This window comes from Schistocerca piceifrons, chromosome 6 (genome assembly GCF_021461385.2).
Source record: "Schistocerca piceifrons isolate TAMUIC-IGC-003096 chromosome 6, iqSchPice1.1, whole genome shotgun sequence".
Taxonomy (NCBI): domain Eukaryota; kingdom Metazoa; phylum Arthropoda; class Insecta; order Orthoptera; family Acrididae; genus Schistocerca; species Schistocerca piceifrons.
The window spans coordinates 264,944,921-264,957,374 of NC_060143.1; the positions used below are offsets into that span (position 1 = coordinate 264,944,921).

Sequence of the window (12,454 nt, forward strand, 5' to 3'; positions counted from 1 at the left end):
TATCCTATGATTAACATCCTTACACCTTGAATCTTAACTCCATTGTTGAATTTACAGTGTCACGCACACCATGTCCTTCAGATCTTACGTAAATTATCTCATCATGTAACCATGTGTTCTTACACTAAAAGGCATAGCAGCATTAAAACAAGATGTACCTACATCTCAATTAAACACTTAAAAATAATTCAAAGTACGATATATAATTACATCATGATCACTGAAGCTTCCAGGAGCACCAAAGTCACTAATACTTCCACGCCGTACAACACCAACAGTCAACTAACAGCTACCGTGTGAATAAGTATCAGCTGTGTTAATACGGTACTGAAAATCAGTACTGCTACAACGAAAACACAAGGTCCATCCTCAGCAGCTAAAGATTCAGTACCTTTCACTTGCTCTTTATTTTTCGTAGTACTAGTTCCAGTCGCAAGAAACATTATCAATAGCTTTATGAGCAGTAGCTCGTGGGCGCCGGCTCCTCCTAGAACGACGCATTTCTTTGAATTTTAATTCCAAGATGGAATATTTCTTTTATTTCCCCCATTCCTTCTTCAACGTATGGATTCAACAGCAGGGGCGAAAGATTATATCCGTGTCTTACATCCTTTTTAATGCGATCACCTCGTTCTTGGTCTTGCACTCTCATTATTATCACTTGGCTCCTTTACAATTGTATATTACCCGTCTTCCTCTATATCTTACCCATATTTTCATGAGAATATGGACCATTTTGCCCCATTTGACATTATTGAACGCTTTTTATAGGTAGAAAAATCCTACGAAGGTGTCTTGACTTTTGTTTGTATTGTACTGTATGGGGATCTAGAAACGACGGAGAGGTTTCGTCCCCGCCATAGCTCGCAGTGGTTCACACAACCCCACAACACGCTACGGCATTCCACTCACCCCACCGCCGCCCCACACCGAATCCAGGGTTCGGCCCGCACTCTCGCACCAGACGCGTGTAACCCCAATTTTGGCGTGGTAGAGTAATTATGGTGTACGCGTACGTGGAGTAAGTGTTTTCGCTGCAATCGCCGACACAGCGTAACTGAGGCGGAATAAGGGGAACCAGCCCACGTTCGCCGAGGCAGATGGAAAATCGTCTAAAAACCATCCACAAACTGGCCGGCTCACCGGACCACGACACAAATCAGCCGGGCGGATTCATGCCGGGGTCGACACGCCTTTCCGCCCGGAAAGCACTGCGTCAGACCGCACGGCTAACCGGGTGGGCTGATTTTTGTTTAGTCTTGTCTGCATTACCAAATGCCACCTCAGAATTGCCTGTCTTTTTCCTCTGGCTTTCCTAAAGGCAAACTTATCGTCATCTAACATATACTCAATTTTATTTTCCGTTCTTCTGTTCTTATTCTTCTCCACAATTTGGATGCATGAGCTGTTAAGTTGATTGCCCCATATTTTCACACTTGTCGTTTCTTGCTCCCTGCCCCGACCTGCGCCCTTCCGACAATTGTTGCATGATGTTTGGTTTCAGCTGCTTCACGTCGAACATACTTACGGTCATCTATCCGATGGAGCATAAACCGTGATTCATCTGAAAAGGCGTTGGCCACAAAGTGGACGTCCCCAGTTGCAATATAGGCGTGCAAATGTAGCATTGGTAGCCGATGAATAGCAGTCGCCACGCTTGAGTGAAACAGACTCCTTTTGCGGAGTTCGCCTAACGGCCGTTGAGGAGGCACTATTCGTAGCCCCTTGGTTCAACTGGGCGGTCAGTTGCTCAACAGTTATTGGTCTATATTCTAGTAAACATTTCCACAGCCGTACTTTACGCCCATCATGTATAGCCAATGTTGCACCACAGCTGCTTCGCCGCCGGTTTTGGTTAGTGCCATTTGGCCTTGCACGTTGTACTTTAACCACGATGGAACGGGAACAAATTACAATCCTAGAAGTTTTTAAAATGCTCCCAGAAAGCAAATAGTCTGGCTCTCTGGGAGTTAGCTAAATCTTTCAGTTGCCGCAATACGACAACCACTGCACTGATTTCCGCATCCCTCCGACGAGCCACTTCTGCCACTTGTTGGTCTGTGTGTGGTTATTGCACACGCGGCGGTAAGATTAATGTTACTGGGCCGTGTATCTTGCTTTTACTAGATCACGTCACTTACGTTTGTAATACTCCACTGGCCATTAAAATTGTTACACAAAGAAGAAATGCAGATGATAAACGGGTATTCATTTGACAAATATATGATATTAGAACTGACATGTGATTACATTTTCACGCAATTTGGGTGCATAGACCTTAGAAATCAGTACCCAGAACAATCACCTCTGGCCGTAATAACGCCCATGCAGCTTCAACACGATACCTCAGTTCACCAAGAATAGTTCAAATGGCTCTGAGCACCATGGGACTTAACATCTGTGGTCATCAGTCCCCTAGAACTCAGAACTACTTAAACCTAACTAACCTCGCGACATCACACACATCCATGCCCGAGGCAGGATTCGAACCTGCGACCATAGCAGTCGCGCGGTTCAAAACTGAGCGCCTAGAACCGCTAGACCACCGCGGCCGGCACCAAGAATAGTGACTGAGGTATTGTGACGTGGAAGTTGCTCGGCCACTGTTGACCAGACGTTTTCAATTGATGAGAGATCTAAAGAATGTGCTCGCCAGGGTAGCAGTCGAAAATTTTCTGTATCCAGAAAGACCCGTACACGACCTGCAACATGCGATCGTGCATTATCCTGCTGAAATGTAGGGTTTCGCATGCATCTAATGAAGGGTAGAGCCACGGCTCGTAACACATCTGAAATGTAACGTCCACTGTTCAAATTGCCGTCAATGAGAACAAGAGGTGAACGAGACGTGTAACCAATGGCACCCCATACCATCACACCGGGTGATACGCCAGTATGGCGATGACGAATACACGCTGCGTGTTCACCGCGATGTCGCCAAACACGGATGCGACCATCATGATGCTGTAAACAGAACCAGGATTCATCCGAAAAAATGACGTTTTGACATTCGTGCACCCAGGTTCGTCGTTGAGTACACCATTATCAGGCGCTCCTGTCTGTGATGCAGCGTCAAGGGTAACAGCGGCTATGGTCTCCGAGCTGATAGTCCGTGCTGTTGTAAACGTCGTCTATCTGATCGTGCAGATGGTTGTTGTCTTGGTCGTGCAGATGTCCCAATCTGTTGATTCAGGGATCGAGACGTGTCTACACGATCCGTTACAGCCATGCAGATAAGATTCCTGTCGTCTCGACTGCTAGTGATAACGAGGCTTTTGGGAACCAGCACGGCGTTCCGTATTATCCTCCTGAACCCGCCGATTCCATATTATGCTAACACTCATTGGATCTCGACCAACGCGAGCAGCAATGTCGCGATACGATAAACCGCAATCGCGATAGGCTACAATCTGACCTTTATCAAAGTCGGAAACGCGATGGTACGCATCTGTCCTCCTTACACGAGGCATCACAACAACGTTTCAACAGGCAACGCCGGTAAAGTGCTGTTTGTGTATGAGAAATCGGTTGGAAACTTTCCTCATGACAGCACGTTGTAGGTGTCACCACCGGCGCCAACCTTGTGTGAATACTCTGAAAAGCTAATCATTTGCATATAAAAGCATCTTCTTCCTGTCGGTTAAATTTCGCGTCTGTAGCACGTCATCTTCGTGGTGTAGCAGTTTTAATGGGCCATAGTGTGCCTTACGGAGATCAGGTATTCTCACCATAGAAGATGTAAGACGAAGGGTTAACGAAGGAGGTAGTAATCAAAAACTTATATTATTTATTCGGGGAAATACTATATCTGGTGCTCCAATCATCTGGTGATCTTAATCGGTATAAACACGGTGAGCAACATCTTTGCGTGCTCGCTGTGCATGACACCACACTTTTGGCGCGCCACGTCGTTTCAACGACTGGGAAGCAATTTTCGGTTGAGAGTCACGAAGCTGGCTAATTTGATACCAGTTTCCGCATTCTAGTGCTTCTTATAGTTTCTGGACCCATGTTTGGAGAGATCTTGTTTTGTGTTCTAACTTTCGAAGAAGGCTGGGTTTGTCCGTTGGGGATCCGTGCCAGTTTGGAGATTGTATAACAATGAGAGAATTAAGTGAGAACATTTTAATTAATTGTGGTAGTGAAGCTTGGGTAAAGTGGTTGGGCTATTCGACACTGCTTGCTCACGATTACTCCGTGGTAGGATAGCAATAGTGCGCTCGCGCATTGTAAAATGGAATCTTTGCGGTTGCTCAAAACCGATTGAATGGAAGCTGATTATAAGCCGATATATTATCATTACAATTCGCGCCGCTGTAAATTCGAAAGAGTGGACTGGGAACGTGATGTTCCGATTACTTGCCGTGTATACTGTATTGTTTCTCCAGGGTGGATTTGGGTTTTAGAAAATGTAACTTAACAATTACGATAAATTTTATAAATAATCGACAAGTACGCCAAAGAAGAGGAGATAGAACAACAATGGACATGTTATTCCATGGACTCTTGCGCTTATATGCCTTAACTATCTTTCGTTTCTCTTTCACTTATCTTATCTGTTTGGATTCAGACCTAAGAGGACGTTCTTGTGTAAAGCTCATCTTGCTGTACCACCTGATAATGTAAGTTGTACTTAAAACCCGAAAAATGTAATGGTTATTTTGTCAAAAGAATTTGTGTATGTGGTCAATCAACTGGTAGTCTGATACCTGGATTGTCTTAAGTAGATATGGGCCTTAGCAAAGGATTTTCATTGTTAGGCGCCATCTTAGAAAAATCTTTAACGTTTTTCTTTTAGCTCATCTACGAGACGTGCCGTCGGTTAGGACAATTAACTTTATTTCAGATCCCACGAGACAGGAGGCTGCTACTAATAATTTAACAATTTTACTTACAGATTTTCTTTATATAACGAGATAACATCCAAGGCAGAAAAGGTCTCGTCACAGGATTCCAGTTCCATTACAGCACTTCATTTGTAGATGCTACTCTTGTTATCTTATGTTGGGGAATCGAGACGAAACGACGATGTTAAGTTTCGTATTGCAGTAGTGTACATCGAACAGACTTGGCAAATATTCTCTGGTGCAATAAGCACACGACTTCTCACGAGCCTGGAATAATATCTGTAGTGTTGGGTAAATAAGAAAAGGACAATTAATTCTTGACGATTACTTGACTATCCTGAAAACTGAGCTAGTGTTCTGAGTGCTTATACACGTCGAGCTAAATTAAACAACATATTACACTGTTAATAATATTCCTACATTAGTTATTTCTCTTTTATGCTGAGACATTACATTAATGTGTGTTCTTTTTTATATAAGTCTCGGCTCATATTCATTCTATTACATTACACTGATAGCAAAGGATAAGAGTCATAAATAATTATTTTATTACATTACAATATGAATGTTGTCTATTCTGGTTTTTAGGACCCATGTTGTCTTGCAAATGACTTAACTGTGTTTTTTAGTAATACATACGCTTATCAAGCTACTTCTTCCAGAATTATTTCGTTCTAAGTCACTTGTTACTGATGCAAAATATAGTACCACGCTTCATCGCCTCCATCTTCTTGTATATCTGGATTCGCCTCACAGCCGATGAATATTCCGGCATATGGAAAACACAAACTGAGAGGGAATCACCAAACGTTCGTAATAAGTAACCTTCCTTTCAATGCCATCAGGTTTCAGGTGCCAACATCGCAAGTCGGCGGATACTGTTTCGAAGACAGTTGCTTGCTAATAGTGTGCTGAAAGATCTACTCTATTACTATGGAGTTAAGTGAAAATGATATGCACTGGTTATATGCTGGTGCTTATGGTTTAATTACTTTTATTAATGATTACAAAACTGAGAAAACATCCTCATTCGCACAGGTAGACGTTTTTAACACCTGTTAAATTTTTTCATCATTGCCTTAATGCATCGTTACTCCCTCTGTAGTTTTCAAATATTACCTAGGCAAGATCTCTCTTTATAATAGCACCGAACTATGAAAGTGTGTATGTTTGTGGCTGTTCACATTACACTCATATAGCTTTTCCAAATCGTTTTCTGAAGCATAAGGACTATATGTTCTGCGTAGCTTGAATGTTGCACGGCTGTTTATATTACACTCATATATCGTTTCCAAAAGCGTTTTCTGAAGCATAAGTACTATATGTTTTGCGTAGCTTGAATATTTCAGGGCTTAACGGTAACTAATTATGTGAGGTTGCGGGACTTACCGATATCTACTGCGGGACTAATCGCTTTATATCACAACACTGGTCTCTCAGACACTGTAATTTTTATCCCCATACTTCATTACAATCGCTAACTTTCGGAACTCAATTTGTTTGCAGGCAGTATGGCAGGCCATTTCAATGTTCAGAGAAATAAATGCTTCGGCTGAAAAGCGTTATCAGACAGGGAAGCATTTGTGACATGTGCTGTGGATGTGTTTCGTTCCTGAGGGTTCAGTAGTTTATACGGAATTTAATAAAGACTGATGCAATAATCTCGGGCAATCAGTCGAATAACACGTTCATTTCGCCAAGATTTTTATAAGTCACCTTGTGGCGACGTCACAGAACTCCGACTGATGCTGTTGATTTTTCGTTCACTGTGGTGTCTATTATCTAGAGAATGAATGCTCGGCTTAGAGACTCCTCGTCTAATGGGAGAGAGATGGTGGGAGGATGATTCGCGCGTCGTGTTCGGCGTTTCTGGGATTATGCAACCAATAAAGCGATACAAATAACAGAGCGAGAAAATCTAGAGGACAGCAGATTCCATCTCAACCCCACTTCAGAAAACGTGGTATCAAAAATTCGCCGGGGTCGTTCCCTGATCAGACTGGCGGGCTTCTATAGGACAATACGTCAGTCCCATGGCCCGGAGCGAATAAATAACAGCATTCGACAACTCGCACATTCTGAAGGTTAAAAAATTTGTCGAAAAGGCATCCCTAATCGGAAATATGTCATACTTTTTATTTTCAGAAGAAGGGAACTGTATACTAACAACTTCGCAGAAAGCTTCCTTACCTGTCTGTCACTTAATGACACATGAGAAGTATTTTTATACAGAGTGCGCCTCACAGTTAGGTACGTCACCAACAATTTTGTTCGTACACTTTGAACAGAAAATGCACACGTAAAATGTGCTGTGTACGGCGATGCCATCTATGACAGCAGTTGTAAACAGTTGTTGTCATGGACAACGCGGCTGTATACAGCACATTTTACCTTAAGATATGAAATAAGAATTTTATGGACGACACAACGTTGTACACTGAGAGTCCATATATATTACTACATGTGATCTGAAGATGGAAGTTAAGTCATTGAAACTGGTCATCACTATATAATAAAAAGATTGTGTTAAATGAGACTGGGACAATATATAGAAATTTTTGAAAGACATAAAAAGGTTTATAAAGTTTTAAATTTTTTTTTTAAATTTTGCATTGATTATCTGCTTACGATCGCTTTCCTACATTCCGACAAGGTCATACATATTCACCAAACTGTTACAGTTACTGTGTTGTATGCATTCAAACCACAGAAAATGTAGCATACAACTGATTCAATAGTAGAGAACCAGGGCAACAGAGCTACACATTTTGCACCACACCGTCTCCACGCCGCTGAACGTCTCTGGGCGCAGTCTATAGGATACATGGAGGAGAGAAAGAAAACGTTTGTATTTCGAAACCTGCAGAAACTGATGGGGAATAACTCAAGAAGACTGTAAGAAGATCTTGAAGCACGTACAAAATGAGATCAAAAACTCGAGAGGGAGTAAGGCAATGAACTGTACATACAGTAGTCGATGTACCATAGAGTGAGGACACCAGCGAAGAAAAAAGTCATACCGGTATGGTTTTTATAATTGATTTTCAGTCACATCCAGATAGTCTTGGTGATTCTCTTCTCCCGCAACAAAATAAGTGAATTAAGGCTTGCCATGCGTTGTTATGGATGTTCTAAACAACTAATTCAAGAAATTTCAATTGAGGTCGTTGTGAAGGCCTTAGGCGGTGTTACGTGGCACAGAGTTTTTCAAATATATGATCCCACTCATATGGTAAATCATAATTTTAATTCTTCTTTTGTTACAGACTAGAGACGGGCCATCCGACTCTGGAAGAGAGAAGGAAGGTAGCAACTTGATGAATCTGCGTAGGTTACCATCAATACTAACAAAAAACTCTGAGCAATTGTTTCTAGTTTACTATCTGTGGACAGCTTGAGAAATTTGTAGACACCTGTTCTGTAACCATTGTCTGTAAAGGAAACAGTCGACGTCCAAGAAGTATTCGTATGGAAGATAACATCATAAATGTTCATGACACAGTGATTAGGAGTGCAGGAAAGTCAAGAACGAGATTAGCATTGGAAACCGGGATGGCGCAGACATGTTTCTTAAGAATGCTTCAATTCAATCTGGGAATGAAGCCGTCCCATGTTCAAATGATACAGGTCCTATCTGATGCTCATAAAATTGCTCGTATATAAGCTGCAGAACTGTTATTCGAAATGACGGACATAGATCCCAATGTTGTGTTCCTGCAGCCACATGTCGTGTCAGTCGCAGCGTGAATAAGCACAGTTGCGTCATTTGGAGCACAGAAATCCTCATGAACTAAGAAAGCACACTCTATCCTCTCGGAAACTTAATATTTAATGAGGTAGTTCTAAATTTGGAATAGTTGAAAATTTTTTAATGCTCAGTTTGTAACGGACGAGTCTTAGCTAGATACGGGGTGTAATGTGTTTAGGAGCAGATACTTTTATTGGTGGCTGGGTACAATGTAATGAATAACCTTACATCAGTATTTACTTCATTTGCGGACTAATAATTATAGCTATAACAGGAATATGGTTTTAGGATGGCTAGAACCTCCAAGTACATGTGGCAACAGCAAGGAAATAATCCTTATTTCCACCTCGGCTGCACATCAGGTGTTGAGATGTGGACGCATGAATGCTAAATGGTTTATCTATAGTTCAGTCATAGTCAACTTTGTGGTGCAGTTACGACCGTGCAAAAACAGTGGGTAGTAAATTATATTGTGTGTTTGGGGCAACACTGTTTGACGCAGAGGAAAAACAACCACGAAATTTATGTGCGTACATATTATCTGCACATACATCTGTTACATTCTATATGTTACTAATTTTGTTGTTAATAATATTCCCCTCAGTACCGTAACATCTGCTTACTTCTATCAATATGGTGCACCAACACATTATTCGTCAAAAGTTCGGCATTACCTGACTGAAACATTGGGCTGACGCTGGTTTGGAAGAGGTGGACCTTGGCATGGCAACTACAGTCACCCGATTTGATTCGATGTGATTTCTGGCTATGGGAAATAGTGAAAGAACGCCTTTATGTTAGAAGAGAAACAGACATAAATGACCTTAAAGAACGTATAACGTAAGTTGTTCGCTCTTTACCAACAGAGAGGTGAGAACGAGCGTATATACTGAAAACTCTTCCCATTTGCATTGGGAACCAAGACGGACGGGTCGAAGAAGTGCACTAGCTCCATGTGGACCCGTGCACATTGTGTGGGTTTTTGCATTAAAATAAATGTAATGGAATAAAATAAGCATAAATATGTAAATACCAAAAGTAAATAATAAAAATAGTAAATTAAATAAAATGAAATCAATCTGATATACACACACACAGGGAAAGAATCATAACACCAAGAAGAGTTATGTGACATAAACGAAAGTTTATGGGTGAGTTTCTAGATCTGAACAACTGACAGACGATGTCTATTCAAATCCGCACCAGTCGCATAAGGGTTGCGCAAGTATTGCCACTATGAGGATGCAAATCAGATTTGCTGTAAATACATGCTTTAACGGTCGTTAACATTTGTTGGACGCGGTGAGTTGATCATAGTAAGAATGCGTTTAAAGTGACAAAGGCACCATAATGAACATCTCATGAGTTTGGATGGGGTCGTGTAATAATGCTACGAGTAGCTGGATGTTTCTTCTGCGATACAACAGAAAGACTTGGCAGGAATGTAGCCGCTGTGCATGATTTCTAGCAGCAAGGAGACCGGTGTCTGGACTACCACGTGGCACTATGAAGACGGACGACCGTCGTGTTCTGCGGAAGGCTATGGCGCATCGCACCGCACACCCATCAGCAGTCTGAGCAGCAGTTGGCACCACAGAGACACAACCAACTGTTGCAGATCGGTTGCTTCATGGGAAGTTCCGATACACACCCGCAGAAGCGTGCATTCCACTGACATAAGACCATCGCCATTAGCGTCTACTGTAGTGTCAAGTGAGAGCTCATTGCAGCGCAGGTGAAGGTTTATCGTGATTGCGGATGAAAACTGGTGCTGCCTTGGTATCAGTGATGACCGTGTGTTAAAGGAGAAGACCTGCCATCAACCTGCCTTGATTGCTAGAGACGCTGGACCTACACCTGGAGTTATGGTTTGGGATGCGATGTCGTATGGCACCAGGAACACTCTCGTGGTTCTCCCATGGACCCTCACTGCAAATTTGTAGGTCCATCTGGTGATTCGACCTGTCGTGCTGCCGTTCATCAACAGCATTCCCTGTGGTGTTCTCCAGCAGGATAACGCTGGTCCACGCACCGCTATTGTCAACCAACATGCTTCCAGGGTGTCGACACGTTGACTTGGCCTGCTCGATCACTAGATCTGTCTCCAATAGAGCACATATTGGGCATCTTCGGACGACAACTCCAAAGTCATCTATATTCTGCATTAACTAACCCTGTATTGACCGACTAAGTGCGACTGGCATGGAAAACGATCCCACAAACTGACGTCCACCAATTGTACAACACTATGCATGCACGTTTGCATGCTTGCTGGCAGTTACACCCATTAATAATGTATTGGCATTTCTCATTACATTGATCTCTGATCTTGTAATGTTAATCAGTCTGCAACTGCTCACCTGAAGATGACTGGGAGATGCCCAGTTGAAACGACGACCTGCTGCAATTCCGAAATTTGTTTGAACAGTTAAAAATGTTACCTGGACATTTCAATTAAGGAAAATTTCGTTCTTCTTCTTTCGCTTGCGCCTTTGTCCCGCAGTTTGCGCGGGGTCGGCGTGGTTAAATCGGTTTTGGCATGTTAATTTGAAGGGGTGGCCGGATGCCCTTCCTGTCGCCACCCCGTACCCCCTCCCCCCCCCCCCCCCCCCCAGGGCAGAATCAGTGTACCCCAACTGTCTTCGCCTAGTGTAACTCGTGAAATAGTGCGAACGGGTTTCAAATGTCTGCGACGCGTGTAACTGAGGCGGAACGTGGGGACCAGCCCGGTATTCACCTAGCGGGATGTGGAAAATCGCCTAAAAACCACATCCAGGCTGGACGGCACACCGGCCCTCGTCGTTAATCCAGCGGGCGGATTCGATCCGGGGCCGACGCGGCTACCCGAGTCCAGGAAGCATCGCTTCAGCGCTCTCGTCTAACCTGCCGGGTCTATTAACGAAATTTCATTACTCTAGATAAATAATTTTTTGGTGATGTGATTTTGACAATCTTGTGTCATTCTGATAATGGGCACTGGGTACGCTGAGAGGTTCGATGTGATTATGTGACGGACGGTAAAAGCTTTTTCGTAAGCAGGAGTCCTTCCGTGTAGTGTGGCCCTACCAGTAACTCAGACAGGGGCGCCGCACGCCTCTGGGCAGGCAGCGAGCTACTCCGGGAACCTCGGCGTCCAGTGCCCAGAACGCGGCGCCGCTCTGCGCCTGCGCGGGCGACCACGCCGCACCACTCGGCGGCACAGCGGGCAGCGGCCCGCCGACTCCGAAGGCGCTCAGTCGGTGCCCGCGCCGCGCCCCGCCACAACCGGTCACTCCGCGCCGCTGCCGACGCCACCCCCGACGCCGACGCCGCCGCCGACGCCTGCTGTGGCCGCCGTCATGGACGCGTGCGTCGTCAAGTGAGCGCCCGTGCAGAGCCACAGCCGCCGCCGGAGCCCCGGCGTCCCTCGTGCTCGGACCGCTGCTTGCAGGCCCCGCCTGGACTATGGTCGCCACCGGCGCGAGCGCGCTCGTCTTCGCCGTTCTGCACGCCCTCTGTTCCGCTTACCAGGGTGAGTACCCAACCACGTGGAGTGCGGCCTCCTGTGTAGCTGACGCCGACGGAAACACTGCGACGTTGCTCTGTCTCACCACACAAAGCTGGCTCAACTACGATTACAGCAGGAAGATGTAATGTACCTTACCACCTGAAGTCGTTTCCACGGCAATTGGCTTTAGCTCAGGTCACCAACAGGAGCTGGAAAACACGAATTACCGCAGAGAAGGAGGTATTGATCATAAATAATTAAGTGACAAGTGCTGGTAACTACAGTGTGAGGTTCATAACGATTACATTCTCTTGTCTCTCTAAAGTCAGTTGTGAAACGGTTATTGAGAACATGGATATTGTCTTGTTACTT

General features: G+C 44.2%; 1 protein-coding gene across 1 annotated transcript in view; it reads left to right on the top strand.

Annotated features, from left to right (window-relative positions):
* LOC124803265 overlaps positions 1–11,957 on the top strand; it is a 42,028-nt gene extending 30,071 nt beyond the window's left edge. Inside the window, exons 2-3 of the mRNA XM_047264449.1 lie at positions 8,114–8,174; positions 11,635–11,957. Of these exons, the coding sequence (XP_047120405.1) occupies positions 8,114–8,174; positions 11,635–11,957 (384 nt within the window). The remainder of the gene's footprint in view (positions 1–8,113; positions 8,175–11,634) is intronic.
* Positions 11,958–12,454: the final 497 nt, after the last annotated feature.